General features: G+C 44.1%; 1 protein-coding gene across 1 annotated transcript; it reads right to left on the bottom strand.

The window, feature by feature from the left end:
• On the bottom strand, window positions 1-26,399 carry LOC122925009 (gastrula zinc finger protein XlCGF26.1-like). Its single transcript, XM_044276545.1, has 2 exons — window positions 26,342-26,399; window positions 1-2,421 (listed from the first exon to the last, which is right to left on the bottom strand). The coding sequence occupies exons 1-2, from the start codon at window positions 26,373-26,375 to the stop codon at window positions 491-493; spliced, it is 1,965 nt and encodes a 654-aa protein (XP_044132480.1). The 5' UTR covers window positions 26,376-26,399; the 3' UTR covers window positions 1-490.

Genomic DNA, 26,399 nt, shown 5'->3' with positions numbered 1-26,399 from the left:
TAGTGTATTTGCTCAAATCCATCTCCTTTATTGTTTAATAACATTTGTATGATGATCAAATACTAAAATATCCACATTTCCTTTTTTTTATTACATGGAATTTAGTTATTTTTCCCCATGTCACTCTGGATTCTCCTGCAGTGTGGGTGGAGGTGTGAATACAGTGATAAGAGGCAAGGTCCATGGGAACAATTAATCTTCACTGCTCTGGGGGGGGGGGGTGTGTGACAAGGCTCCTCTCTATTGTTACTCCTTGGATCTCTTTCACAGTTGAATATGGGCATTTGGCAGATCCAGTATAATTCCACCACAGAAATAAACCCTCCTATCGGCTGTAATGTCGGTGAATAGGCCGAGGTGCTCTTTTAATTAGCTTTTTTTTTGTTATTTTGTATTTCCTACATTTCAAACAAGAACATGGTTTCTTTCTGTGAATTCTCTCAGATGCAAAATTGTATTTCCTTGTAAAACATTTTCCACATAATAAACATCAAAAAGGCTTCTCTCCCGTGTGACTTCTCTGATGGTATTTAAGACTGGCTTGAAAAATAAAACACTTCCCACATTCTGAACATGAATATGGTTTTTCACCTGTGTGAATTCTCTGATGATCTCTAAGTTTGGGTTTAGTAATAAAACACTTTCCACATTCTGAACATGAATACGGCTTCTCTCCTGTGTGACTTCTCTGATGTCTAACAAGATTTGATTTCTCTGTAAAACACTTCATACATTCTGGACATGAATATGGTTTATATCCTGGGTGACTACTCTGATGGCATTTAAGACTAGCTTTACTAAAAAAACTTTCTCCACATTCAGAACATGAGTATGGTTTTTCTCCTGTGTGACTCCTCTGATGGTCTTTAAGACTAGCTTTACTAAGAAAACATTTCTCGCATTCTGAACATGAATATGGTTTTTCTCCTGTGTGAACTTTCTGATGCTCTTTAAGACTGGCTTTAAAAGCAAAACTTTTCCCACATTCTGCACATGAATAAGGTTTATCACCTGTGTGACTCCTCTGATGTTCTATAAGTTTGGGTTTAGTAATGAACCATTTTCCACATTCTGAACATGAATATGGTTTCTCTCCTGTGTGACTTCTCTCATGTCTTTCAAGATTTGGTTTATTTGTAAAACATTTACCACATTCTGGACATGAATACGGTTTACTTCCTGAGTGAATTATCTGATGCGATTTAAGACGGGCTTTACTAATAAAACATTTCCCACATTCTGAACATGAATATGGTTTTTCTCCTGTGTGAATTTTCTGATGGTCTTTAAGAGTGGCTTTAAAATTAAAACATTTCCCACATTCTGAACAGGAGTATGGTTTTTCTCCTGTGTGACTCCTCTGATGGTCTTTAAGACTGGCTTTCCTAATAAAACATTTCCCACATTCTGAACATGAATATGGTTTTTCTCCTGTGTGAATTTTCTGATGGTCTTTAAGAGTGGCTTTAAAATTAAAACATTTCAGACATTCTGAACATGAGTATGGTTTTTCTCCCGTGTGAGTTCTCTGATGGTCTTTAAGTTTGGGTTTAGTAATAAAACATTTTTCACATTCTGAACATGAATACGGTTTCTCTCCTGTGTGACTTCTCTGATGTCTAACAAGATTTGATTTCTCTGTAAAACACTTCGTACATTCTGAACATGAATATGGTTTATATTCTGGGTGACTTCTCTGATGGTATTTAAGACTGGCTTTACTAAAAAAATATTTCCCACATTCTGAACACAAATATGTTTTTTCTCCTGTATGAATCCTCTGATGGTCTTTAAGACTGACTTGAAAATCAAAACATTTCCCACATTCTGCACATGAATATGGTTTCTCTCCTGTGTGAATTCTCTCATGCCTATCAAGATTAGATTTCTTTGTAAAACATTTCCCACATTGTGGACATGCATATGGTTTTTCCCCAGAGTGAATTCTCTGATGATCCTTAAGTTTGGCTTTAATAACAAAGCACTTTCCACATTCTGAACATGAATACGGTTTCTCTCCTGTGTGACTTCTCTCATGTATCACAAGAGATGGTTTCCTTGTAAAGCACTTACCACACTCTGAACATGAATAAGGTTTCTCTCCTGTATGACTTCGTTCATGTATCACAAGAGTCTGTTTCTTTGTAAAGCACTTTCCACATTCTGAACAGGAGTATCGCTTCACCCCAGTACGAGATTGAAATTTGTTATCCCCTTTCTGACCTGTATGCGTGGTAACATTCTGTGATCCGTCAGGAGAAAGTTCTTCATGATTTGGAGGATTATGTGATTCATCTGTACTGTGTGGTCCTGGATGTACATTCAGGGTAATGAGGCTTTTTCCTGATGAGTGCAACATGATATCTTCACCGTCTACGTTATAATTTATTGATAACATCAAGTTTTCCTCAAAGGGATTTTCTGTTAGAATTACAAATTAATTAAGTTTTTTTTTTTCAAAACCACAAAGCAGACAAATGTTTAATATTCTCATTAGGCTGCAAACACAAACGAAGGTTCCGATATGGTTTGAGGTCAACTAGATCAAGCAGAAAGAAGTATAAGGTCATATTCACATATACATTCGGCATATAAATTTAGTAGACTGTTCCAGCAGAGGACAGATTACAGAAGTTACCATATCTGGCATAGCTACACACTGGCGGATCCCCATTTACTATAATAGGATCTGAAGGGGGATCAAGCATAAATGCCATCTTTCTCCCATAGAAATACTGAGGCATGTTCTGCCAGAACAGGCTACTGAATTACATGCCAGCAATGTGAACGTAACTAAAATGTTCCTTCAAAAACCACTCTTGGCTAAAAATATTGCAACAAAATTATTCTATCCTGGGTGTGGTTTCATATGTTTTTTTTTAGAAGATCCTGTGGCAGTTTTTCATTCAGTTTTTTTTTGTTTTATCCAAAACCATAAGTAGATTAAAAAGGATGGGAATTACAAAGAAAGGACAAACTCCTACCTGCTGGATGCTCTCCTGGATTTGGCTCCGAAAACGGTATCAACAATGTCACAAAAATTTAGACCATCATTTACTAGCAGAGATTCATCTATTTGTGGTACATTTCTGGTGCAGATTGCGGCTCAAAAGGTTATTTGCACCGCAATCAGCGACTTATCCCCGCTCACGCCAGGTCTAAAGACGGGAGCGTGGGGAAGAGGACGGGCCGGCTGTCGCCTGTTTTAGGTGTAGAAAATGGTCTAAATTTAAGCCAGCAAGGAAACCTGTTGTAGATTCAGAACGTCGGTGGATGTGCTGAAGTTATGTAGAGGCCTGCGCCATAACTTCAGCAGATCCCCCTCCAGAGCATGTCGGCCTTAATAAATTACCCTCTTAGTCTTTTTCTTTTTTGACAAAGAAAGGTGCACATGAAAACACTTTTATAACAGTTTTTGGAGGATTGTAAAAAAAATAGCATAAAACATTTTTGAAAAGCATTCTTTTTGGGTAGCATATTTTTGGTCAAACATTTTTGACAAGTTTTTTTTCTATAGAGCATTCTATGGGAAAACATGTAAAAAAAATCCATCATAACTACACCATGCAAAGTTAAAAGAAAACATAAAAGGCACCAAAAGCAAGGAAAAAACACAAACAAACCCTACTGTTTCTAGTGTATTTCATGACTCTATAGCAGCATTTTTCCTAAAAGCGATGTAAAAGTACTCAAGGGTGGTGTGACAATTAGTTTTGCTAATCGCCCAAGAAACCGCAGCCTCACATCCGATACAGCTTTTCTTTAGTGAAGCACAGTCACAGAATACAGATATAGTACAGGCAGAGGCCGTTTCATCACCAATCCCACAATCAATCATGATAATGCTGTGCGCTTACAGTCCAGAATGCAAGATCCCTCTCTCATACGGAGCATGATTCCCACAAGGAACACACTTGTGTGAAAGAGCCCTAAGTCTACAGTGCATTATGTTTGAGCATTTTTAGGGTTGTGGGAGGTTTGCATATCTTTTTTCAACAGAACAGGCTCTACTGCTGTTTTTTCCCCACAAGTTTCTCTACAGGAGATAAAAAAAATGCCTGAAAAAAACATACTTAAAGTCATCCTATGAAGAACTAAAAGGTGGACCTAATGAAGTGTCCCATGAGTGCAGGTAATCATCACTGAGACGCCTGTGTCTACAATAATTGAACATGAAAGAGATGATTACAATTATGGTTCTAGAAGATTGGAGTTGAGGTAGCGTCAACAGGCCACACCCAAAGGGATCGGCACATAGGTCATAAGGGAGTAAAAGCAATTAAAGTAAAACTATGAGAAACTTACATCAACCACTGGTCCCGAGTGCAGGTGATTGAATACCTTCTCCACCAGACAATTAGCGGGAGAGGTTAGTGCACTTTGTTCTTTCCTAATAATGGTAATTATTTCAGACATGACAGAAGGTTGTCAGTCTACTGTGATATCAGCCACGTAATTCTGGCAACATGGATTCTTATAAGAATCAACTAACCTTTGGGCAGGTAGACATCCTGGTGGGCTCATTATTTAAGATTCCAGGAGATAAGTGGAGTACTTACCTACATACTGTGGATGACACTGCAGCACTTAGCAAACAATACATTTTCCGACAGACTGGTCCATATTCCACTTACCTGCAGTGTTTTCTCTAGCGGCCTGGACCCATTGGTCTTCTGCAACTTCTTTGCGGCAGGCACAATCACTAGAGTTGTCTCAACTTAGCCTGGCAGGCCTAGCTGCCTGTAGGGCAGGCGCGTGTGCTCCCTCCAGATCTCAAAGGGCCAGCACATGCATGCGAATCTTCAACCGGCTAATTGCTGGCAAACCTAGGGTACTTCAGGTACCTTATTCAGTGGGAAGACAAAAGGTTGTCTAGCTTGCTAGTTTTCTATAAAGGTGTGCTGTAATCATTTGTCTACCTGTTTATTGGATACCAATTCTCTGCTCACCTCCATATTGACCCTTTGCTGCCTGCCCTCGGAACGTTTGCCGTATTACACATAATCTGCCTGCCCTTACCTCGGCCTGCCGCCGACTACAATTTTGCCTGACCTCTTGGTGCCCCACACAGAGACTACTCCAGGAAGTAGCGGCCTGGTGGCATCCCTGCCACGAAATACAGATCACTTTACAGGGATTAACATATGAATACCAGAGGATCTCCAGGATAACACCCTTAGAATAGGCCAAATTAGTCAAGTCTGTTGGTTGACACAGTCGTTCCACACAAACTGCAGTAAAAGACAGCGATACAGTATTTTTTTTAAGCATCCTAGGGAGGGAGGGGTTGTAGAAAGTGATGAGGGAGGGGTTTTAGAGAGTAATGAGGGAGGGGTTTTAGAGAGTAATGAGGGAGGGGTTTAAGAGAGTGATGAGGGAGGGGTTTTAGAGAGTAATGAGGGAGGGGTTGTAGAGAGTGATGAGGGAGGGGTTTTAGAGAGTAATGAGGGAGGAGTTGTAGAGAGTAATGAGGGAGGGGTTGTAGAGAGTGATGAGGGAGGGGTTGTAGAGAGTGATGAGGGAGGGGTTGTAGAGAGTGATGAGGGAGGGGTTGTAGAGAGTGATGAGGGAGGGGTTGTAGAGAGTGATGAGGGAGGGGTTGTAGAGGGTGATGAGGGAGGGGTTGTAGAGGGTGATGAGGGAGGGGTTGTAGAGGGTGATGAGGGAGGGGTTGTAGAGAGTGATGAGGGAGGGGTTGTAGAGGGTGATGAGGGAGGGGTTGTAGAGGGTGATGAGGGAGGGGTTGTAGAGGGTGATGAGGGAGGGGTTATAGAGAGGGGAAAGCAAATGTATAAAATATTTTTTCTCCACTTTACTCCCTGAGGAAACTGAAATGTCAGATGAAATGCACAGTGTGAAACTACAATCTGCATGAAATGTGTAACTCAGTAAGAATTCCATAATAGGGTCTGTGCCACAGTAAAAATTATGATTACACTTACCCGGTAATCGGATTTTCCTGACCCCACGACAGCACCACTGAGAGATGGCTCCGCCTCCATTAACAGGAAACCTGTAGCATAAAAAAAGTTGGAGCCACTCTCCCAACTCAGTGGGTTTACAGAGTATGAGAGGGACTCCCCTTTTGGTTAATACAATATATATTCATTTATTTGTTTATTTTTTTGCATCTCACCACGTGAAATTTAACACCAACCACCACCTTAGGGAGGGAATTAGACGGCTGCTGTCGTGGGGTCAGGAAAATCTGATTACCGGTAAGTGTAATCATCATTTTTCCCCTCCCCCACGAATGCACCACTGAGAGAGATTACATAGAATTCAAGGGTGGGTAACAACTTCTAACACCTTTGTACCAAAAAGGAGGTCAGAGATAGAGTCTAGCTGAAGTCTATAGTGCCTATAGAATGTAGATGGAGAAGCCCAAATGGCAGCTCTGCAGATCTGGTCAATTGACACGCTGGACCTTTCTGCCCAGGAGGTAGACACCGCACTAGTAGAGTGAGCTTTCAAGGATAGTGGAGGAGAAGCACCAGAACAAGAGTAAGCTAAAGAAATTAGCTCTCGAATCCACCTAGCGATGGTACTCTTAGAGGCAGCATTACCTTTCTTAGCCCCTGCGTACAAGACCAATAAAGATGAGGATTTTCTCCAGTCCTTGGTTTTATCCAGGTACTGGATCAGGCACCTTCTTACGTCTAGAAGATGCCATCTTTCTTCAGCCTCATTCTTTGGGCCTGGAAAAAAAACTGGGAGAACTATCTCCTGTATTCTGTTGGTCTTAGGCCTCTTTCACACGGGCGTCATGTTTTTTGCCCGGATAAGAGCCGGGTGCGTTGCGGGAAAATGCACAATTTTTCAGCGCGAGTGCAAAACATTGTCATGCGTTTTGCACTTCCGTGAGAAAAATCGTGCATATTTGGTACCCAAACCCGAACTTCTTCACAGAAGTTCGGGCTTGGGATTGATGTTCTGAAGATTGTATTATTTTCCCTTATAACATGGTTATAAGGGAAAATAATAGCATTCTGACTACAGAATGCATAGTATAATAGTGCTGGAAGGGTTAAAAAAATAAAAAAGTTAACTCACCTTATCCTCTTGTTCGCGTAGTTCGTTCCCGGTCTGTAGTTTGCTAGCTGTGGGCTTGGGCTAAAGGACCTTTGATGACGTCAGATCACATGCTCCAATCACATGGTCCATCACCGTGGTGATGGAGCATGTTATCTGATGTCATCAAAGGTCCTTTAGCCCAAGCCCACAGCTAGCAAACTACAGACCGGGAACGAACTACGCGAACAAGAGGATAAGGTGAGTTAACTTTTTTATTTTTTTAACCCTTCCAGCACTATTATACTATGCATTCTGTAGTCAGAATGCTATTATTTTCCCTTATAACCATGTTATAAGGGAAAATAATACAGTGAATAGACTGTCACCTAGAACCCATGCGTGAAAATCGCACCGCATCCCCACTTGCTTGCGGATGCTTGCGATTTTCACGCAACCCCATTCACTTCTATGGGGCCTGCGTTGCGTGGATTATCGCACCGCAACGCACAAAGAGGAGCATGCTGCGATTTTCACGCAACGCATAAGTGATGCGTGAAAATCACCGCTCATGTGAACAGCCCCATAGAAATGAATGGGTCAGGATTCAGTGCGGGTGCAATGCGTTCAACTCACGCATCGCACCCGCGCGGAATACTCGCTCGTGTGAAAGGGGCCTTAGAAGGGACTTTAGGAATACATTTTGAGTCTGGCTTTAATACTACTCTATCCTCGCGTATGGTCATAAACAGAGGATTAATAGACAGGGCCTGAATCTCGCTAATTCTTCGCGCAGAAGTGAGAGCTATCAAAATAACTAACTTTAGAGTGAGAATCTTTATAGAACTATCCTCGATAGGTTCAAATGGATGACTAGTCAAAGCCTTTAACACTACATTTAAGTCCCAAGGGGGAAATCTAGGTCCCTTAACCGGAGCAACCCTATCCACTGCCCTGAAAAACCTGACTATCAAGGGATCCATGGCCAGACTTCTACCGCTTAATCCTGAGAGGGCCGAAACTTGAACCTTCAGAGTGCTTTTTGCTAAACCTAAGGATAACCCTCGTTGTAAAAACTCCAACACCTGTCTAGTAGAATTTTTTTCTGGCCAAACATTGGTGTCAAGACCTGCAAAGGATAAGAATCTTTTCCATATTCTAGCATAAATAGTGTTAGTCAGTTTTTTCCTGCTTTTAAGTATGGAAGAAACCAGAGCCTCAGAAAACCCCTCCTTGATTAAGTGCGCCCTTTCAATCTCCATGCCGTAAGATGTAAGGACTTTACCTCTGGGTGCATTACTGGGCCCTGCCTCAGGAGATTCGGAATCTCGGGAAGAACCCACGGTTCTACCACTGACATGGACCTGAGAAGAGAGAACCATGCCCTCTTTGGCCAAAAAGGGGTGATCACTATCATGTCTGATTTCTCCTCTTATTTTCCTGAGAACCCTGGGAAGGAGCTGAAGCGGAGGAAAGGCATATCCTAGATGAAACTTCCATTCTAGAAGGAAAGCATCCACCCCAAAAGGGGATTTGTAAGGGCTGAGAGAGCAAAATTTCTCCACCTGCCTGTTCTCCCTAGTGGCAAAAAGGTCTATTTCCGGGTTTCCCCATAACTCCACAATCTTCGCGAATACTAAGGGATCTAGGGACCACTCTCCTTGCTTCAAGCGATGGCGACTTAAAAAGTCGGCCTGGATATTCTCCTTCCCTATTATATGCAGAGCAGATATGTGTGTTAATTGGACCCTTATTTCCCAGAATATTAATTCTGTTTCCCTCATTAAAGATCGGGATTTTGTACCGCCTTGACGGTTCAGGTATGACACCACCGTTCTGTTGTCTGACATAATCCGGACATGCTGGTGATGTATCTCTGGAAGAGCTGCTCTTAAGGCTAATAACACTGCTCTTAATTCCTTCCTGTTGGAGGAGAATTGTCTCTGCAACGGGGACCAGCTTCCCTGCCTTAACTGATCCTGGAAATGTGCCCCCCACCCCCATGGGCTGGCATCTGTCATAATAACTACAGGATCTGGGTAATTCCATGGGACACCCTGGTCTAAATTCTTTACCTCCAACCACCAGTTGAGGGAGATAAGAGTTCTCCTGCCGAGACTCATCTGGGAGTCCAAGGAAATCCCCTTTCGTTCTTTATCCCCAGAATCTCCTCTTGCAACTGTTTTGAACGAAACTGTGCCCATTGTACCGCTGGAATACAAGCTGTCATCAACCCTAGTAGGGACATGGCCTTCCAGACAGACATATTTGGATTTTCCTGAGCTCTCTGAGCTCAGGAACTTTCTCTATTTTTTCTGATGGAAGAAAAGTCCTCTGTTGCAAGGAGTCCAGCTGCAACCCCAAAAATGTCTGGCTTGTGCTGGGTTTTAACCTGGATTTCTTTACATTGATTATCCATCCCAGATGTTCCAGAATCTGAATCACTCTCTGAACGGAATCTTGGCACTTCTCCCTTGACTTCGCTATTATCAAGAAGTCGTCTAGATAAGGCAGGAAAAGAATATCTTCCTTGCGGATAAATGAGGCCACTTCTGCCATCACCTTGGTAAAGATTCTTGGTGCACTCGACAGCCCGAAAGGCATAGCCTGAAACTGTAGATGTCTGGTTCCTTTGTTCTTGACTACTGCCACCCTTAGGAATTTTTGGAAGGAAGGATGCATCGGGATATGCAGATACGCATCTTTCAAATCTAATACCGCCATGAAACATCCCTGAAAAACTAAATGAATTGCAGACTTTATGGTCTCCATCTTGAATTTCTTTATGACTAGGGACTTGTTTAATTGTCTTAAATTTATAATCGGCCGAAAAGAGCCATCCGTTTTTTTCACTAAGAACAGAGTCGAGTAGAAGCCTTTCCCCCACTCTGCTCTTGGCACCGGTATTAACACTCTTTTGTCAGCTGATCCACTTCCTTTGACAATTTTTGGGATTTTCTTGTAACCACCTTTGTGGAAAATGTCCTTTGAAATGCAGTTTTCAAACCCTCTGACATAATATCTCTCACCCAACTTCCTGGGATTTCCTTCAAGGCAGAAAGAAAGAATTTTAGTCTCCCTCCTACCTGCAGCCTGGCGTCATTTCTTTGGAAACTTGTCCTTCTGGGAGGAGGAACTCCCGAACATGAAGCCCCTACCCCCTGGGCCTGGGAAACTGATCTCTGTCCCCCGACTGCCTCTTTCCCTGAAATCTGGATGCATTACGAAAGGGACGTCTGTAGGGTCTAAACTGTGAGAAAGAGGACTCCTGTGGCAATCTCTTTTTTCTGTCAGCTGCCTTTTCTAGGAGGGCATCAAGTTCTGGCCCAAACAGAAACTGTCCCTGACAGGGAATACTGCACAAACGTTGTTTGGAAGCCATGTCTCCTCCCCTCCAGTTCTTCAGCCACAGGGCTCTACGGGCCAAGTTTGAAATGGAAGCAGACCTGGCCGACAATCGAACCGCCTCAACCGAAGCGTCGGATAAAAAATTTGCCGCTTTTTGCAAGGTCGGCAACGAAGTCAGAATCTGATCCCTAGGGAACTTATCTCTTAACTGCCCCTCTAGCCTTTCAAGCCAAATGGCCAAAGACCTGGCTGTAACTGTTGCCGCTATGTTGGGTCTGAAGGAAGCTGTAGATGCCTCCCACGTATTTTTGAGACAAGAGTCTATTTTTTTTATCTAGTGGGTCCTTTAAGAACCTCATATCCTCAAATGGTAAGGAAGCTCTTCTGGAAACTTTAGATATAGCAACGTCCAATCTAGGCGCCTTATCCCACGATGTAGTGGCCTCCTCGTCAAAGGGGTATTTTCTCTTAAAATTTTTACTTACAAAAGCCTTTCTGTCTGGTTTCTTCCATTCTTTTTCTATTAGAGCAGATATACTTGTATGTAAAGGAAAACCTCTTTTCTTTTCCGGTAATCCCTCAAAGACTGTCAGCCATAGATCTGTCCTCTTTGACGTCCTCTACCTCTAGAGAAGCCATAATAGTTTTAAGTAGTTTTTCCGTATCCGTTACTGGAAACAGGATTTTTTTCTCATTCTCCTCTTCTGAAAAGGATGAATCTTCAGACCTTTCATCCTTATCCTCCTCACTAACGCCTACAGATTCCACATCTGAATCTGTTCTTTCCACAGATTTTTTAGGCTTTTTATTGATTCCATTGATTTAATATCCTTCATGAAATTCGGAGATTCCTCTGCCAGTGTCCTCTCGATACATTCCTGGCATAACTTTTTAGAATATGATGAAGACAAGGGGCATCTACATAATGCACACTCCTTATTCTTTCTTTGTGCTACGACTTTTTTAGGCACCATCTTAGGAACAAATAGTAGATACGAAGAACACATATCAGTATCCTCATAAACCACTGTCTCTTACCCCCTCAGAAACTCTTTATACCGGCGTCTGCTTTTCTGACTCCACTTCTTCCAGCCTCTTGTCCTCCTCCATGATATACCTAGAGGCATAGAGGCTGAGATTCAATATGAAGCAGGGAACAGCACCTCTCCTTAGAGAGTTCCACATGTTCCCTGGGAGCTGCTGTGCAATAAACCATCTGGGGTCTCACCTGACGTCGATCCGGTTGTTGAACAAGCGCTTCCCTGAAAGGGGGAATAAACTGATAGCCCAGAGTTAGAAAACCTATCCACAGCAGACCTCAATGGTGTCTGCGACTGAGAACGCTGTTCAGCCTGCTCACACTTTTATTTCCGGCCATCTGACCGGAACTTGCCTGTGGAACTCGCGTCTCACCTCGTGACGTCATTCCTGCGACTTCCGGTTTCCACTCTGGCGCGCTCCACTGCTCCTGCGCCGACAGTCTGCAGCCCACAAGTGCGCGCCCGGAGCAACTGCCCTCTGGCATGTTCCCTATCAGCCACTCACCTGCTCTGCGGCTCCCACACGGTCTCACTCCTTTGAGGGACCGGTGTCCTCAGCCTCCGGATGAAGATCGGCCCGGACCAATCCCCATCCTTTAAAGAAAAACGACCCGGCACCCGGTCTCAGGCTGGTAAGACCCATGACTCTCTAGGCTTTCCTAGGATTTCCAAGCCATGGGCCCCTAGAAGGAAAAAGCTACAAGTCTCCTGAGGTGGGAGAGTGGCTCCACCTTTTTTATGCTACAGGTTTCCTGTCCATGGAGGCGGAGCCATCTCAGTGCTCAGTGGTGCTGTCATGGGGGAGGGGTAAAAACAGAGTCGGTAAACTAAGTCTAACATCTGTTGTGGGTAAACAGTGTCAAGGTTTTCTAGGAGATGATATCCTGGAATATCAAAAATTTGTGTATAATGTAACATTAGCTCGGGTTTATGAGAGATCAGTTCTGTCACACTAATCTGAACAATACCTATGAGCAGTTAAGTTCGAGATTGGACCGGCGTGAGTCAACGGATGTCATATATATAGCACACATAGACTTTAATGTAACGCGAGAAGAAACTATGATGCTCCTCCATTACATGTCACTGCACACACGTGTATACACTGCACATGACGGGTCTTACCTTGTGATATAAGAGGCTGGTGCTCCTCCATTACATGTCACTGCACACACGTGTATACACTGCACATGACGGGTCTTACCTTGTGATATAAGAGGCTGGTGCTCCTTCATTACATGTCACTGCACACACGTGTATACACTGCACATGACGGCTCTTACCTTGTGATATAAGAGGCTGGTGCTCCTTCATTACATGTCACTGCACACACGTGTATACACTGCACATGACGGCTCTTACCTTGTGATATAAGAGGCTGGAGCTCCTCCATTACATGTCACTGCACACACTGCACATGACGGCTCTTACCTTGTGATATAAGAGGCTGGTGCTCCTCCATCACATGTCACTGCACACACACGTGTATACACTGCACATGGCGGCTCTTACCCTGTGATATAAGAGGCTGGTGCTCCTCCATCACATGTCACTGCACACACACGTGTATACACTACACACGACGGGTCTTACCTTGTGATATAAGAGGCTGTTGCTCCTCCATTACATGTCACTGCACACACACGTGTATACACTGCACATGACGGCTCTTACCCTGTGATATAAGAGGCTGGTGCTCCTCCATTACATGTCACTGCACACACGTGTATACACTGCACAAGACGGCTCTTACCCTGTGATATAAGAGGCTGGTGCTCCTCCATTACATATCACTGCACACACGTGTATACACTGCATATGACGGCTCTTACCTTGTGATATAAGAGGCTGGTGCTCCTCCATTACATGTCACTGCACACACGTGTATACACTGCACATGACAGGTCTTACCTTGTGATATAAGAGGCTGGTGCTCCTCCATTACATGTCACTGCACACACGTGTATACACTGCACATGACGGGTCTTACCCTTTGATATAAGAGGCTGGTGCTCCTCCATTACATGTCACTGCACACACACGTGTATACACTGCACATGACGGCTCTTACCCTGTGATATAAGAGGCTGGTGCTCCTCCATTACATGTCACTGCACACAGGTGTACACAATGCACATGACGGCTCTTACCTTGTGATATAAGAGGCTGGTGCCCCTCCATCATGGCCTCCTTGTACAGATCCTTGTGTCCTTCTATATACTCCCACTCCTCCATGGAGAAATAGACAGTGAAGTCCTGACACCTTATAGGAACCTGACAACACAATGACACCATCATCACCCAGACCCCTCCAGTGCTGTTACTGGAGAATTTCCCAGCATTCCCAGCAGTGTCACCTCTCCAGTCAGCAGCTCCATCATCTTGTGGGTGAGTTCTAGGATCTTCTGCTCATGTATCAGGGGGTGAGGGGGAGTCTCTGTGATGGGGGGAGGGGTCCTGCTCCGCCCTCCTGACTCCTGGAGATGGATTATGGGAGTCACACAGTCCCCCGATGTCTTCTTCACTATTGTGTACTCCTGTGGATGGAGAGAGACACTTAGGGAATAAACCCTTCAGGGCCCATGTGCTCTCCCCTGGCCCTCTCCTCCTGGTACAACGTGCCTACTTACCTTCTCATGGCTCCTACAACATGACTATTGGTCACTGGTCACATGATACATCACTCACCATACTGGGGGCTGATCTTCAGGTTCTCCATCACTTGGAAGGTCTGGAGGCCGTTCTCCAGGACCCTGGACTCTTCCTATCACTTCCTATGATGGATTCTCCTTCCCGATGTCTGACTTGTTACAGAATACAATAAAGAGGAGATAAATCTAGAAAAGTTTACCTCTCCGCTCAGCAGGGAGATGATCTCCAAGGTGAGGTCTAATATTCTTCTGCTGATCTCCTTCCTGTCCATCCTTGGTGATTCACTGAGGAGAAGAGGAGAGAACTGGAGGCTTCTAGTACTGCAGGCGCCTTTATAAGAAGAAGAGAGGAAATCATTCAGGAGACAAAACCATATGAAAGGTCCTGGGATAGCTAGACGGGGGACGGTCAGAGATCACTCCTCAGCCAGGTAAACCAGACTATCTGGGGCAAAAAGACTATTAGAATAATGACCCTCTGTTATCCGCCCTATCACCCTGGGTATTGGACAGAGAGGGGACCGGGTATTATAGGTGATAACCCCCCAAGCCTAAAAACAGCATCCACCACGTAGAACATTGTAGAAAACCAGAATCATGTAGATTAACATTTAATACTGATCCAAAGGAATCCAAATATCCAGTAGATTAGGAGGAAAGCAACTTCTCCAAATGAGTGAAAAAAATAAAATTACACTTACCAGTAATAGTTTTTTCTTGAGCCTATGGAAGCACCCATAGAGAGACCACCTCCTCCTCAGGACAGGAGGCAGGAACCAAAATTGCTTAAAAGAAGGTAACCTTCCCTTATCCTCAGTCTTGTCCTAGAACCAATGAACTATATACACATGGACAAAATTGTTGGGACCTTCCAATAAAGAAAGTAAAACCCACAATACACTACGTGCAGAATTATTAGGCAAATGAGTATTTTGACCACATCATCCTCTTTATGCATGTTGTCTTACTCCAAGCTGTATAGGCTCGAAAGCCTACTACCAATTAAGCATATTAGGTGATGTGCATCTCTGTAATGAGAAGGGGTGTGGTCTAATGACATCAACACCCTATATCAGGTGTGCATAATTATTAGGCAACTTCCTTTCCTTTGGCAAAATGGGTCAAAAGAAGGACTTGACAGGCTCAGAAAAGTCTAAAATAGTGAGATATCTTGCAGAGGGATGCAGCACTCTTAAAATTGCAAAGCTTCTGAAGCGTGATCATCGAACAATCAAGCGTTTCATTCAAAATAGTCAACAGGGTCGCAAGAAGCGTGTGGAAAAACCAAGGCGCAAAATAACTGCCCATGAACTGAGAAAAGTCAAGCGTGCAGCTGCCAAGATGCCACTTGCCACCAGTTTGGCCATATTTCAGAGCTGCAACATCACTGGAGTGCCCAAAAGCACAAGGTGTGCAATACTCAGAGACATGGCCAAGGTAAGAAAGGCTGAAAGACGACCACCACTGAACAAGACACACAAGCTGAAACAGTCAAGACTGGGCCAAGAAATATCTCAAGACTGATTTTTCTAAGGTTTTATGGACTGATGAAATGAGAGTGAGTCTTGATGGGCCAGATGGCTGGATTGGTAAAGGGCAGAGAGCTCCAGTCCGACTCAGACGCCAGCAAGGTGGAGGTGGAGTACTGGTTTGGGCTGGTATCATCAAAGATGAGCTTGTGGGGCCTTTTTGGGTTGAGGATGGAGTCAAGCTCAACTCCCAGTCCTACTGCCAGTTTCTGGAAGACACCTTCTTCAAGCAGTGGTACAGGAAGAAGTCTGCAAGGTAAGAAAAACATGATTTTCATGCAGGACAATGCTCCATCACACGCGTCCAAGTACTCCACAACGTGGCTGGCAAGAAAGGGTATAAAAGAAGAAAATCTAATGACATGGCCTCCTTGTTCACCTGATCTGAACCCCATTGAGAACCTGTGGTCCATCATCAAATGTGAGATTTACAAGGAGGGAAAACAGTACACCTCTCTGAACAGTGTCTGGGAGGCTGTGGTTGCTGCTGCACGCAATGTTGATGGTGAACAGATCAAAACACTGACAGAATCCATGGATGGCGTGCTTTTGAGTGTCCTTGCAAAGAAAGGTGGCTATATTGGTCACTAATTTGTTTTTGTTTTGTTTTTGAATGTCAGAAATGTATATTTGTGAATGTTGAGATGTTATATTGGTTTCACTGGTAAAAATAAATAATTGAAATGGGTATATATTTGTTTTTTGTTAAGTTGCCTAATAATTATGCACAGTAATAGTCACCTGCACACACAGATATCCCCCTAAAATAGCTAAAACTAAAAACAAACTAAAAACTACTTCCAAAAATATTCAGCTTTGATATTAATGAGTTTTTTGGGTTCATTGAGAACATGGTTGTTGTTCAATAATAAAATTAATCCTCAAAAATACAACTTGCCTAATAATTCTGCACTCCCTGTAGTCACTGAAATAACTTGAAACTACAAAAGTAATAATAAATAAAAAATTTACTGAAAATCTAATAATAAAAATAAGACATTGCTTTTGATTTGTGTTTCAACACAATAATAAAAAAAACTAAGGAAGCAGATTTTGACAAAAATGATGGTTTCCCTAGAAAAGATTAAAAATTATTTGACCATAGGGACATGTTAACCTAAGGTGTGTCCTTTAATTAGCATCACAGGTGTCTTCAAACTTGTAATCAGTCAATCTGCCTATTTACCGGGTGAAAAGTAGTCACTGTGCTGTTTGGCATTATGGTGGGTACCACACTGAATATGGACCAAAGAAAAGGCTAAGGAAACTGTTGTCTCAGGAGATTAGAAAGAAAATTATAGACAAGCATGTTAAAAGCAAAGGCTAGAAGACATCTCCAAACCACTTCACGTTCCTCTTACTACAGTTGCACACATTTTTCAGAAGTTTATGGTCTGCAGGACTGTATCCAACCTCCCTGGACGTGGCCGCAAGAGGAAAACTGATGACAAATTGAAGAGATGGATAATACGAATGGTAACCAAAGAGCCCAAGAACAACTTCCAAAGAGATTAGAAGTAAACTCCAAGGTCCAGGTACACCGTCCATCGCTGTCTTAATGAAAGATGACAGAAAAGGAAACCACATTTGAAAGCAAATCATAAAAAAGTGAGACTAAAATTTGCCAAAATGAAGTATACTGACAAACCTTCTGGGAGAACAGATGAGACAAAAGCTTTTTGGCAAGTTACATCAGCTCTAGGTTCACAGATGCAAAAATGAGGCAACAAAAGAAGATTGTACCTGCTGTGAAACATGGAAGAGGCTTGGGGATGTTTTGGGCTGCTTTGCTACATCTGGCACAGGGTGTCTTGATTCTGTGCAGGTTACAATGAAATCTCAAGACTATCCAGGTATTCTGGAGCGAAATGTGCTGCCGAGTGTCAGAAAGTTTGGTCTCAGTCCCAGGTCATGTGTCCTCCAACAGGACAATGACCCAAAACACAGCTAAAAACATCCAAGAACAGCTAACAGCAAAGCACTGGACTATTCTGAAGTGGCCGCTATCAGCCCCGATCTAAATCCTATAGGACATCTGTGGAAAGAGCTGAAACATGAAGTCTGGAGAAGGCACCCTTCAAACCTGAGACACCTGGAGTGGCCAAAACACCTGTGACCAGGTGCCGACGTCTCATTGAGAGTTACAGAAATCACTTGACTTCAGCGATTGCCTCAAAAGGTTGTGCAACAGAATATCAAGTTAAGGGTCCCATCATTTTTACCCAGGACAGTGTCATTAGTCTGTTTTATAAATTACTGGCAGAAGGAACCGGCTTCGCACGGGTATATTTAATCTATTTCATTTTATGTTTCCGTGTGTCGTAAAAAGATATCGACAGTTTCCCCCATAAAAGTACAGTATCTACAGTACCCGCCCCTTTAACAATTACCTCGACAGTGCCCACGCCTTTAACATTGACCTCCACAGTGGCCGCCCCTTTAACATTGACCTCCACAGTGCCCGCCCCTTTAACAATGACCTCCGCACTGCCTGCCCCTTTAACAGTGACTTCCACAGTGACCGCTGTTCTCTTGAACCACAATTCAGAAGCAATCCCTGATCTCCATTAGCTGACTTTCAGTAATTTTTTTTATTACTTTTGTCAGTTTCACGTTATTTCAGTGACCATTGTGGCGTTTTCTTTATTTGACGAACGGTAACAAAAAAAATTTCCACATGTAATATATATATATATTTAATTTATTTTTAAGATAAAAAATTCAGGCTAAGGGTTCATTCACACGTCAGTATTTTTCTATATCCCGAATTTTGGTCCGTTTTTTTGTGGATCCGTTGTTCCTGAAAATGTTTCCGTATGTCATCCGTTTTTTTCGGATCCATTGACTTTGTATTGTACCAGGAACCAATTTTTGCGGATAATAATAGGACAAGTGTTATATTTTATCGGACATGCGGAACGGAACAACGGAAACGGACAGCACACATTGTGCTGTCCGATTTTTTTCTGGACCCATTGAAAATGAATAGGTACGCAACTGGTCCGCATCCGTTGCGCAAAAAAACGGAACAGATCTGGAAAGAAACAACGGATGTGTGAATGGTCCCTAAGGGCCAGTAAAAAAAAGAAGCAGGTACTGTCATAAGCTCAAGGAAAACTGATTACCAGTAAGTGTAAGCTAAATTGTCCTCTTTTCCTCATGATAGCCCTCATGGAGAGTACGCAAGAATATAAAGCTAGGGTGGGACGACAGCCTGAATTATCTCCCTTCCAAATGCTAAACCGCCATTAGGAGTCTGTAATGCTTAAAAAAGTGTGAAGTAAACTCCATGCGGCTGCATTACAAATTTGTTGACTTGATGCACTGACCCTTTCTGCCCAAATCTATTGGAATGGACCCCAAACCCTGACGGGGAATGGATATCACCTGAGGAGCGAGCTAGAGTGATAGTCTGCCTAATCCACCCAAGTGGTGCTTTTACTGTTTCTGGAACGTTCTGAGAAGATGGTCTCCAACCCTGTGTAGCCTGAAAATACTGGAGGAGACATAGTCCTAACGTCCGAACAGTCCAACCTCCCTTCCTTTTCTTAATTTTAAAAAGGGACAGCAAGATGGCAGAACTCCTGGGAACAGTAAAAGCTGGATGCCACCTTAGGTAAGAAGGAAGGATCTGGGGAGATATGGATGGTCTATCGAAAAGGCCTTCTAGTTCGGGTGATCACATGAAGGAAATCCTGCTTAATCCACAGCATCTAAATCAGAATCTCCTGCACAGGTTCACAGGGGGGAGATGTCAGGGGCCAGGCATTCAGCACTACATTCAGATCCCAAGGAGGAGATCTCTCTCTCTGGATTGCGAGTCTACCTACTGCGGGAATAAATCTTTTAACCCAGGGATGCCCTGCCAAGCAGGAATCAAAATGGAATAAGACGCTCAAAGCTGAATCCTGTACCTTGAAGGAAATGTGTCAGCAGAAAATGACCTATTGTTTAAATAATGTTTTTTATATTTTTAAAGAATTTTTGATGATGTTACTGTAATTATAATTTTCCATGTCAATACCTATACTTAAAAAAATAATAAAAATACTTAAAATCCTGTAGTTTTCGCACCGGACACTAAGGCCTCATGCACACGACAGTATTGCTTTTTCAGTGTTTTGCGGTCCGTTTTTTACGGATCCGTCGTTCCCGTTGTGTTTCCGTTTCCTTTCTGTTTTTCCGTTCCGTTTTTCCGTATGCCATATACAGTATACAGTAATTACATAGAAAAAATTGGACTGGGCATAACATTTTCAATAGATGGTTCAGCAAAAACGGAACGGATACGGAAGACATACGGATGCATTTCCGTATGTGTTCCGTTTTTTTTGCGGACCCATTGACTTGAATGGAGCCAAGCACCGTGATTTGCGGACAAGAATAGGACATGTTCTATCTTTTCACGGCACGGAAATACTGAAACGGAATGCACACGGAGACACTTCAGTATTTTTTGCTGAACCATTGAAATGAATGGTTCAGTATATGTTCCGCATACTGAACTCGAAAAACGTCCAGTATACTGAACGCAAAATACTGTCGTGTGCATGAGCCCTAAGCCTAATAATTGGTGCAACTTCTTGGTCACTTTACTGCAGTTATCTGCTTATCTATACATAGAGGTGATATCCTTATAGGAAGGATTAGAATGAAAGATAAACCAGGATCCACCATTGTCTTATTTTATCTATTCCTCCTTATACAATGACATAGAAAATTCTCCCGTAGAAGTCAATCAGGTCTCCTCTGGACCATTGTGTCTATGTCCCCTGGGGCTGCCATAAAGCAATTTTTTTTTAATGCAGGATAAATGCTGTTAAGAACAGCTCAGGCAAGATGGCCGCCCCCATAATCATGTTCAGCAAACAGAATAAACTAATCTGTAATCAAAAGATAAAAACAAATTAGAAAAAAGGAGATGTGTCACTCTCTGGTTTTAGTTGCCAGAAAACATTTTTGGCGACACATTTCTTTTAAGGGTACTCGGTCTAGGTTTCTTCTTGCACGCTTCCTGCAGACATTCTAGGACAAGGGGGATGTCCAGAATAGCCAGGACACATACAGAAGGCTTTCTAGAATCTTAGGTATATTACAGATGTAACGTTCTTGCTGGTTGCTAACAGAGTGGAAATGACCTCAGTGTTGTCAATCAAGGGGAGGGGACGTGTTTAGATGTTGGTAGGCGTCGCATAGCGGTGCTTGTACTGAAAAAGCCTGCCTCCTGGTGCTCCAAATTGCCTGCCAGCAAAGGACTAAAAGCATGATTTTATCAACAATCGTAGTTCCGAAAATGAGGAGGAGGGTATCATTTTAAACTGCAGGAACACACCCACCAGGCTATATGCTTGGTTTAATAGGGGTAATCCGGATGACAGAGTCTATTTAAATCTGCAATTTAATAGCCAAGTTGTCAAATGCAGATTCCTTAGACAAGACAAGTCCCTGACTCAGAAGATCCCTGGTTTCCACCAGGATCTATGGTGATGCTATGAACATCCTGCGTAGCCATGAAAACCAAACCTTTAAAGGCTAAAACGGGGTGGCCCTACCTCTATGGTCTTTTTTTTAGAAGACTCAACAACAGTTTTAGAGAGGGAAAAGTATAAAGTAGGCCTCTGCTCTAAGATTGGAAAAATGTGTCTTTCCCGGATGGAAGATCAATGGGAGAGAGAGAGAAAATAATCTCTCCACCTTTTTGATGGTCTATTTCTGGAGAACCCCAAAGATTGGTTCTCTGGTTTAAAATGACCTGTTCTAGGGCCCACTCTCCATCACACAGACGCTAACGACTCAGAAAATCTGCTCAAATATTGTTTGCCCTCCACCCCACGATGAATATCTGAGAGAGAGCTTTGAGTGTTCTCTAACAAGTTGACTATCTGACCCAGAGTCCTGTTACCCCCGTCAGATGACATAAGAAACTGTTGTGACATTATCCGCATACATTTTCATATTCTTGCCCTGAATTACTGAGAGACTGTTCTAGGGACTAGAAGAACTGTCTTCAATTCTTTGTAGTTGTGGGATTGAGATGAAGTCTGGGCATCACAAACACCATGGAGAAGACTTTCATACATATAGGCCTCCCAAACCATGGGACTGGTGTCTATGGTCAAGGGAAAAATGTTCCCTCTTCCAAGGAGTTCCCTCCTGAAGGTTTTCCAACGCCACCACCATGTAAGGGATCTTAGGGTCTAAGGGAATAACCTGATTGAAGAGTCCAAGATCTCCTAACCTACATCTACAGAATTATACTGTCAGCTTTATGTCACTATGATCGCGTTACTGAAAGGTCAGGCAGAGGCACACAGCGTTATGAATCACGATAATGATCCCTCTAACACACAGAGCGCGATTCCCCCAAGGGACATGCTCACGTGAAAGAGCCCTTAGTCTTAGACCTTCCCTTATCACAGATCTCTTCCAGGGGCTGCTAGAAATACTGTTCTAGAAAGTCCGCCAACTGTCCTCCCGCTGGGGGCCTGTCTTCATCGTTGAGCTGCGATTTTTGAGGCCTTGGAGCTTCTTTTATCCCTAATTCTATGATTTGTTTTACCGTCTAAAGTTTTCCCTTATATTTCTAGAACCTCTGGGATAAAAGGACACAAGTGGAAGGGAAGTCCTTTTAGTTACGCCGCTCCTTTTTTCAATAATTCATCTAGCGCTGGCTCCAACAAAGATTCACCCTGACAAGGGATGGTGCATAATTAAACTTTTGAAGACAAACCACCATTCCAGCCCCTCAGGCATAGGGCCCTGCGTGCTAAACTTGAAAGGGCAGCAGCTCTGGCCGACAAGTGCAAAGCATCTGCTAGAAAATTAATAGGACTTCTCTTTAGGACAGGTCATCAGTATCAGATCTGAGGGGGGGGTGATGCCGGGGACCCCCACTGAACAGCTGTGAGCAGAGCCCTTGAGCACCGCAGCCTCTTCTTAGGCCAGTGACATCACTGTACATCAGTGACATGGTCTAGTTGCAGCTTGGCCCATTCACACCATTGGGGCTGAGCCCTTAAAGCGCCGGCACAGAAGATAATAGCTGCTCCCTGGGAGTGCCACCTATAATATGTGACTATCTGTGCTAACCAAACCTTGAGTGACCTGTGTCACGAACCAGCGGGTGTGAACCCACTGTGCCACGTGTCCTACCATCTCTAAAGGGCGTTGTCTAAGTGAACCCCTCGATTTTCACAGTACCCCTGATGGCGGGAAAAGACTTTCCCGAGGGGAAATCCAGGTCGCTACCTCTTAAGGAGGATAGGAACACGAGGCAGCTGGTCCAGGCAGACCGGGAGGTACCTGAGCAAGGTACCAGAGGTACAGGCGTAGTCAGCAGGCTGAGTCGTAAACAGGAGCAACAGTGCAGGACCGGATGATGTGGCAGAGGCATGCTGCGGCCAGGGCTGAGAAGAAACTGTGGAGCGGATTCCAGAATAACAGCACCTACACAGACAGTGCCCAGGACTGCAGCAGTGAATGGGAAGCACTGGCCGCAGATCACCACTGAACACAGCGCCAGGGACCGCAGCGGTAAGCAGGGGAACAGCGGCGCACAGCAGCTGCCGTTACAACCTGGCCACAAAAATAGCCGTAATGGCAATGAGCACCGCTCTCCTAGACATCTTTGTCACAAGCGCATCGATCTATGGGGCTCTATACCAATTAGCAGACACTTCCTTCTAACTGGAGTAGGGATGAAAATCTTTGTGCGTAATAATACCCGACTGAATATTCTTATGTACATCAAAAACCTTCCTCTTTCTTTTCTGGGCCCAAACCATCTACCACTGGGCCACGGTCTCCTCAGCGGCTCTCACAGCTTTCACTCTGCTGAAAAAGTGGCCTCCCTGCTGACTCGTCTTCAGAAGAATCCTCAACCATGACAACACATCACTGGAGATAAATAACCGCAGACGTAGTGGACGGCTTCCTCCGCTGACCGACTGTTTGAGTTTAGAGAGGGAATTTCCATACGCGGGGATCGTGGAATAAAACGGTTTATTCCCAAAAACCACACAAAACGAAAGCAGAAGAAACTAATAAAATAATAAAGTAACGGAAAAGGGGATGTCAGGTTCCATTTAAGTACAAGAGAACCCTCAACCTCAACACGGACTGAGGGTGGACGGGAGCGGCGTCCAGGAAGGGGGAGACCCAGCACCACAGACTCTGCCGCAGCTCTAAGTGGATTCTTATGCTGCCCACAGAAAACCCTTTACATCTCATGTGCCGGACAGCTCCTGCAGTTCCCTGTAGAAATTTTTGTCCCACGTGGCTTCGTTAAGACAAGAAAAGGAAGGGAGGATCAGGTGAGGTTCCCTCCTGAAGAAAAGGTCACAGTCTCTCCATGGGTGCTGTCACAAGGCAAAGGGGAAAAATTCTTCAGGACTCCAGAACAGGAAACCAAAATAAAACCCCTGGATCATCACCAATCTCCAGGAATCTAGAACCATTAACCTGGGATATTACTACTCTCTAGAGAGACCTCCAGATCCATAGTCTGACTGCTCTACCAGGAAAGAATCCTGTCTGATGGAGAAACCTTCCTTTCTATAGTCATAGTGACACTCTTCTGTCATGTGGAAGGAGCTCTATAGATCTGACTGACATATAAAAGACACACAGCCTCTAATGTAATGTGAGAAGAAACTGTGGAGCTCCTCCATTACATGTCACTGCACACACATGTATACACTGCACATGACGGCTCTTACCTTGTGATATAAGAGGCTGGTGTTCCTCCATTACATGTCACTGCACACACGTGTATACACTGCACATGACGGATCTTACCTTGTGATATAAGAGGCTGGAGCTCCTCCATTACATGTCACTGCACACACGTGTATGCACTGCACATGACGGCTCTTACCTTGTGATATAAGAGGCTGGTGCTCCTCCATTACATGTCACTGCACACACGTGTACACACTGCACATGATAGCTCTTACCCTGTGATATAAGAGGCTGGTGTCCTCCATTACATGTCACTGCACACACGTGTATACACTGCACATGAAGGCTCTTACCCTGTGATATAAGAGGCTGGTGCTCCTCCATTACATGTCACTGCACACACGTGTATACACTGCACATGACGGCTCTTACCTTGTGATATAAGAGGCTGGTGTCCTCCATTACATGTCACTGCACACACGTGTATACACTGCACATGACAGCTCTTACCTTGTGATATAAGAGGCTGGTGCTCCTCCATTACATGTCACTGCACACATGTGTATACACTGCACATGACGGCTCTTACCTTGTGATATAAGAGGCTGGTGCTCCTCCATTACATGTCACTGCACACACGTGTATACACTGCACATGACGGCTCTTACCTTGTGATATAAGAGGCTGGTGCTCCTCCATTACATGTCACTGCACACACGTGTATACACTGCACATGACGGCTCTTACCCTGTGATATAAGAGGCTGGTGCTCCTCCATTACATGTCACTGCACACACGTGTATACACTGCACATGACGGCTCTTACCTTGTGATATAAGAGGCTGGTGCTCCTCCATTACATGTCACTGCACACACATGTATACACTGCACATGACGGCTCTTACCCTGTGATATAAGAGGCTGGTGCTCCTCCATTACATGTCACTGCACACACGTGTATACACTGCACATGACGGCTCTTACTCTGTGATATAAGAGGCTGGTGCTCCTCCATTACATGTCACTGCACACACGTGTATACACTGCACATGACGGCTCTTACCTTGTGATATAAGAGGCTGGTGCTCCTCCATTACATGTCACTGCACACACGTGTATACACTGCACATGACGGCTCTTACCTTGTGATATAAGAGGCTGGTGCTCCTCCATTACATGTCACTGCACACACAGTGTATACACTGCACATGACGGCTCTTACCTTGTGATATAAGAGGCTGGTGCTCCTCCATTACATGTCACTGCACACACGTGTATACACTGCACATGACGGCTCTTACCCTGTGATATAAGAGGCTGGTGCTCCTCCATTACATGTCACTGCACACACGTGTATACACTGCTACATGACGGCTCTTACCTTGTGATATAAGAGGCTGGTGCTCCTCCATTACATGTCACTGCACACACGTGTATACACTGCACATGACGGCTCTTCACCCTGTGATATAAGAGGCTGGTGCTCCTCCATTACATGTCACTGCACACACGTGTATACACTGCACATGACGGCTCTTACTCTGTGATATAAGAGGCTGGTGCTCCTCCATTACATGTCACTGCACACACGTGTATACACTGCACATGACGGCTCTTACCTTGTGATATAAGAGGCTGGTGCTCCTCCATTACATGTCACTGCACACACGTGCATACACTGCACATGACGGCTCTTACCTTGTGATATAAGAGGCTGTTGCTCCTCCATTACATGTCACTGCACACACGTGTATACACTGCACATGACGGGTTTTACCTTGTGATATAAGAGGCTGGTGCTCCTCCATTACATGTCACTGCACACACTGCACATGACGGCTCTTACCCTGTGATACAAGAGGCTGGTGCTCCTCCATCACATCTCACTGCACACACGTGTATACACTGCACATGACGGGTTTTACCTTGTGATATAAGAGGCTGGTGCTCCTCCATTACATGTCACTGCACACACGTGTATACACTGCACATGACGGCTCTTACCCTGTGATATAAGAGGCTGGTGCTCCTCCATCACATCTCACTGCACACACGTGTATACACTGCACATGACGGCTCTTACCTTGTGATATAAGAGGCTGGTGCTCCTCCATCATGGCCTCCTTGTACAGGTCCTTGTG

Source organism: Bufo gargarizans, chromosome 1, assembly GCF_014858855.1.
Source record: "Bufo gargarizans isolate SCDJY-AF-19 chromosome 1, ASM1485885v1, whole genome shotgun sequence".
Classification (NCBI taxonomy): Eukaryota; Metazoa; Chordata; class Amphibia; order Anura; family Bufonidae; genus Bufo; species Bufo gargarizans.
This window is presented reverse-complemented; position numbering and strand designations above follow the sequence as displayed.

Coding starts and splice junctions, on each gene's coding strand:
- LOC122925009 (XM_044276545.1), bottom strand. CDS start 26,375: ATGATGGAGGAGCACCAGCCTCTTATATCACAAG. Junction 2,422..26,341: donor CCAGCCTCTTATATCACAAG/GTAAGAGCCGTC, acceptor TAATTCTAACAG/AAAATCCCTTTGAGGAAAAC.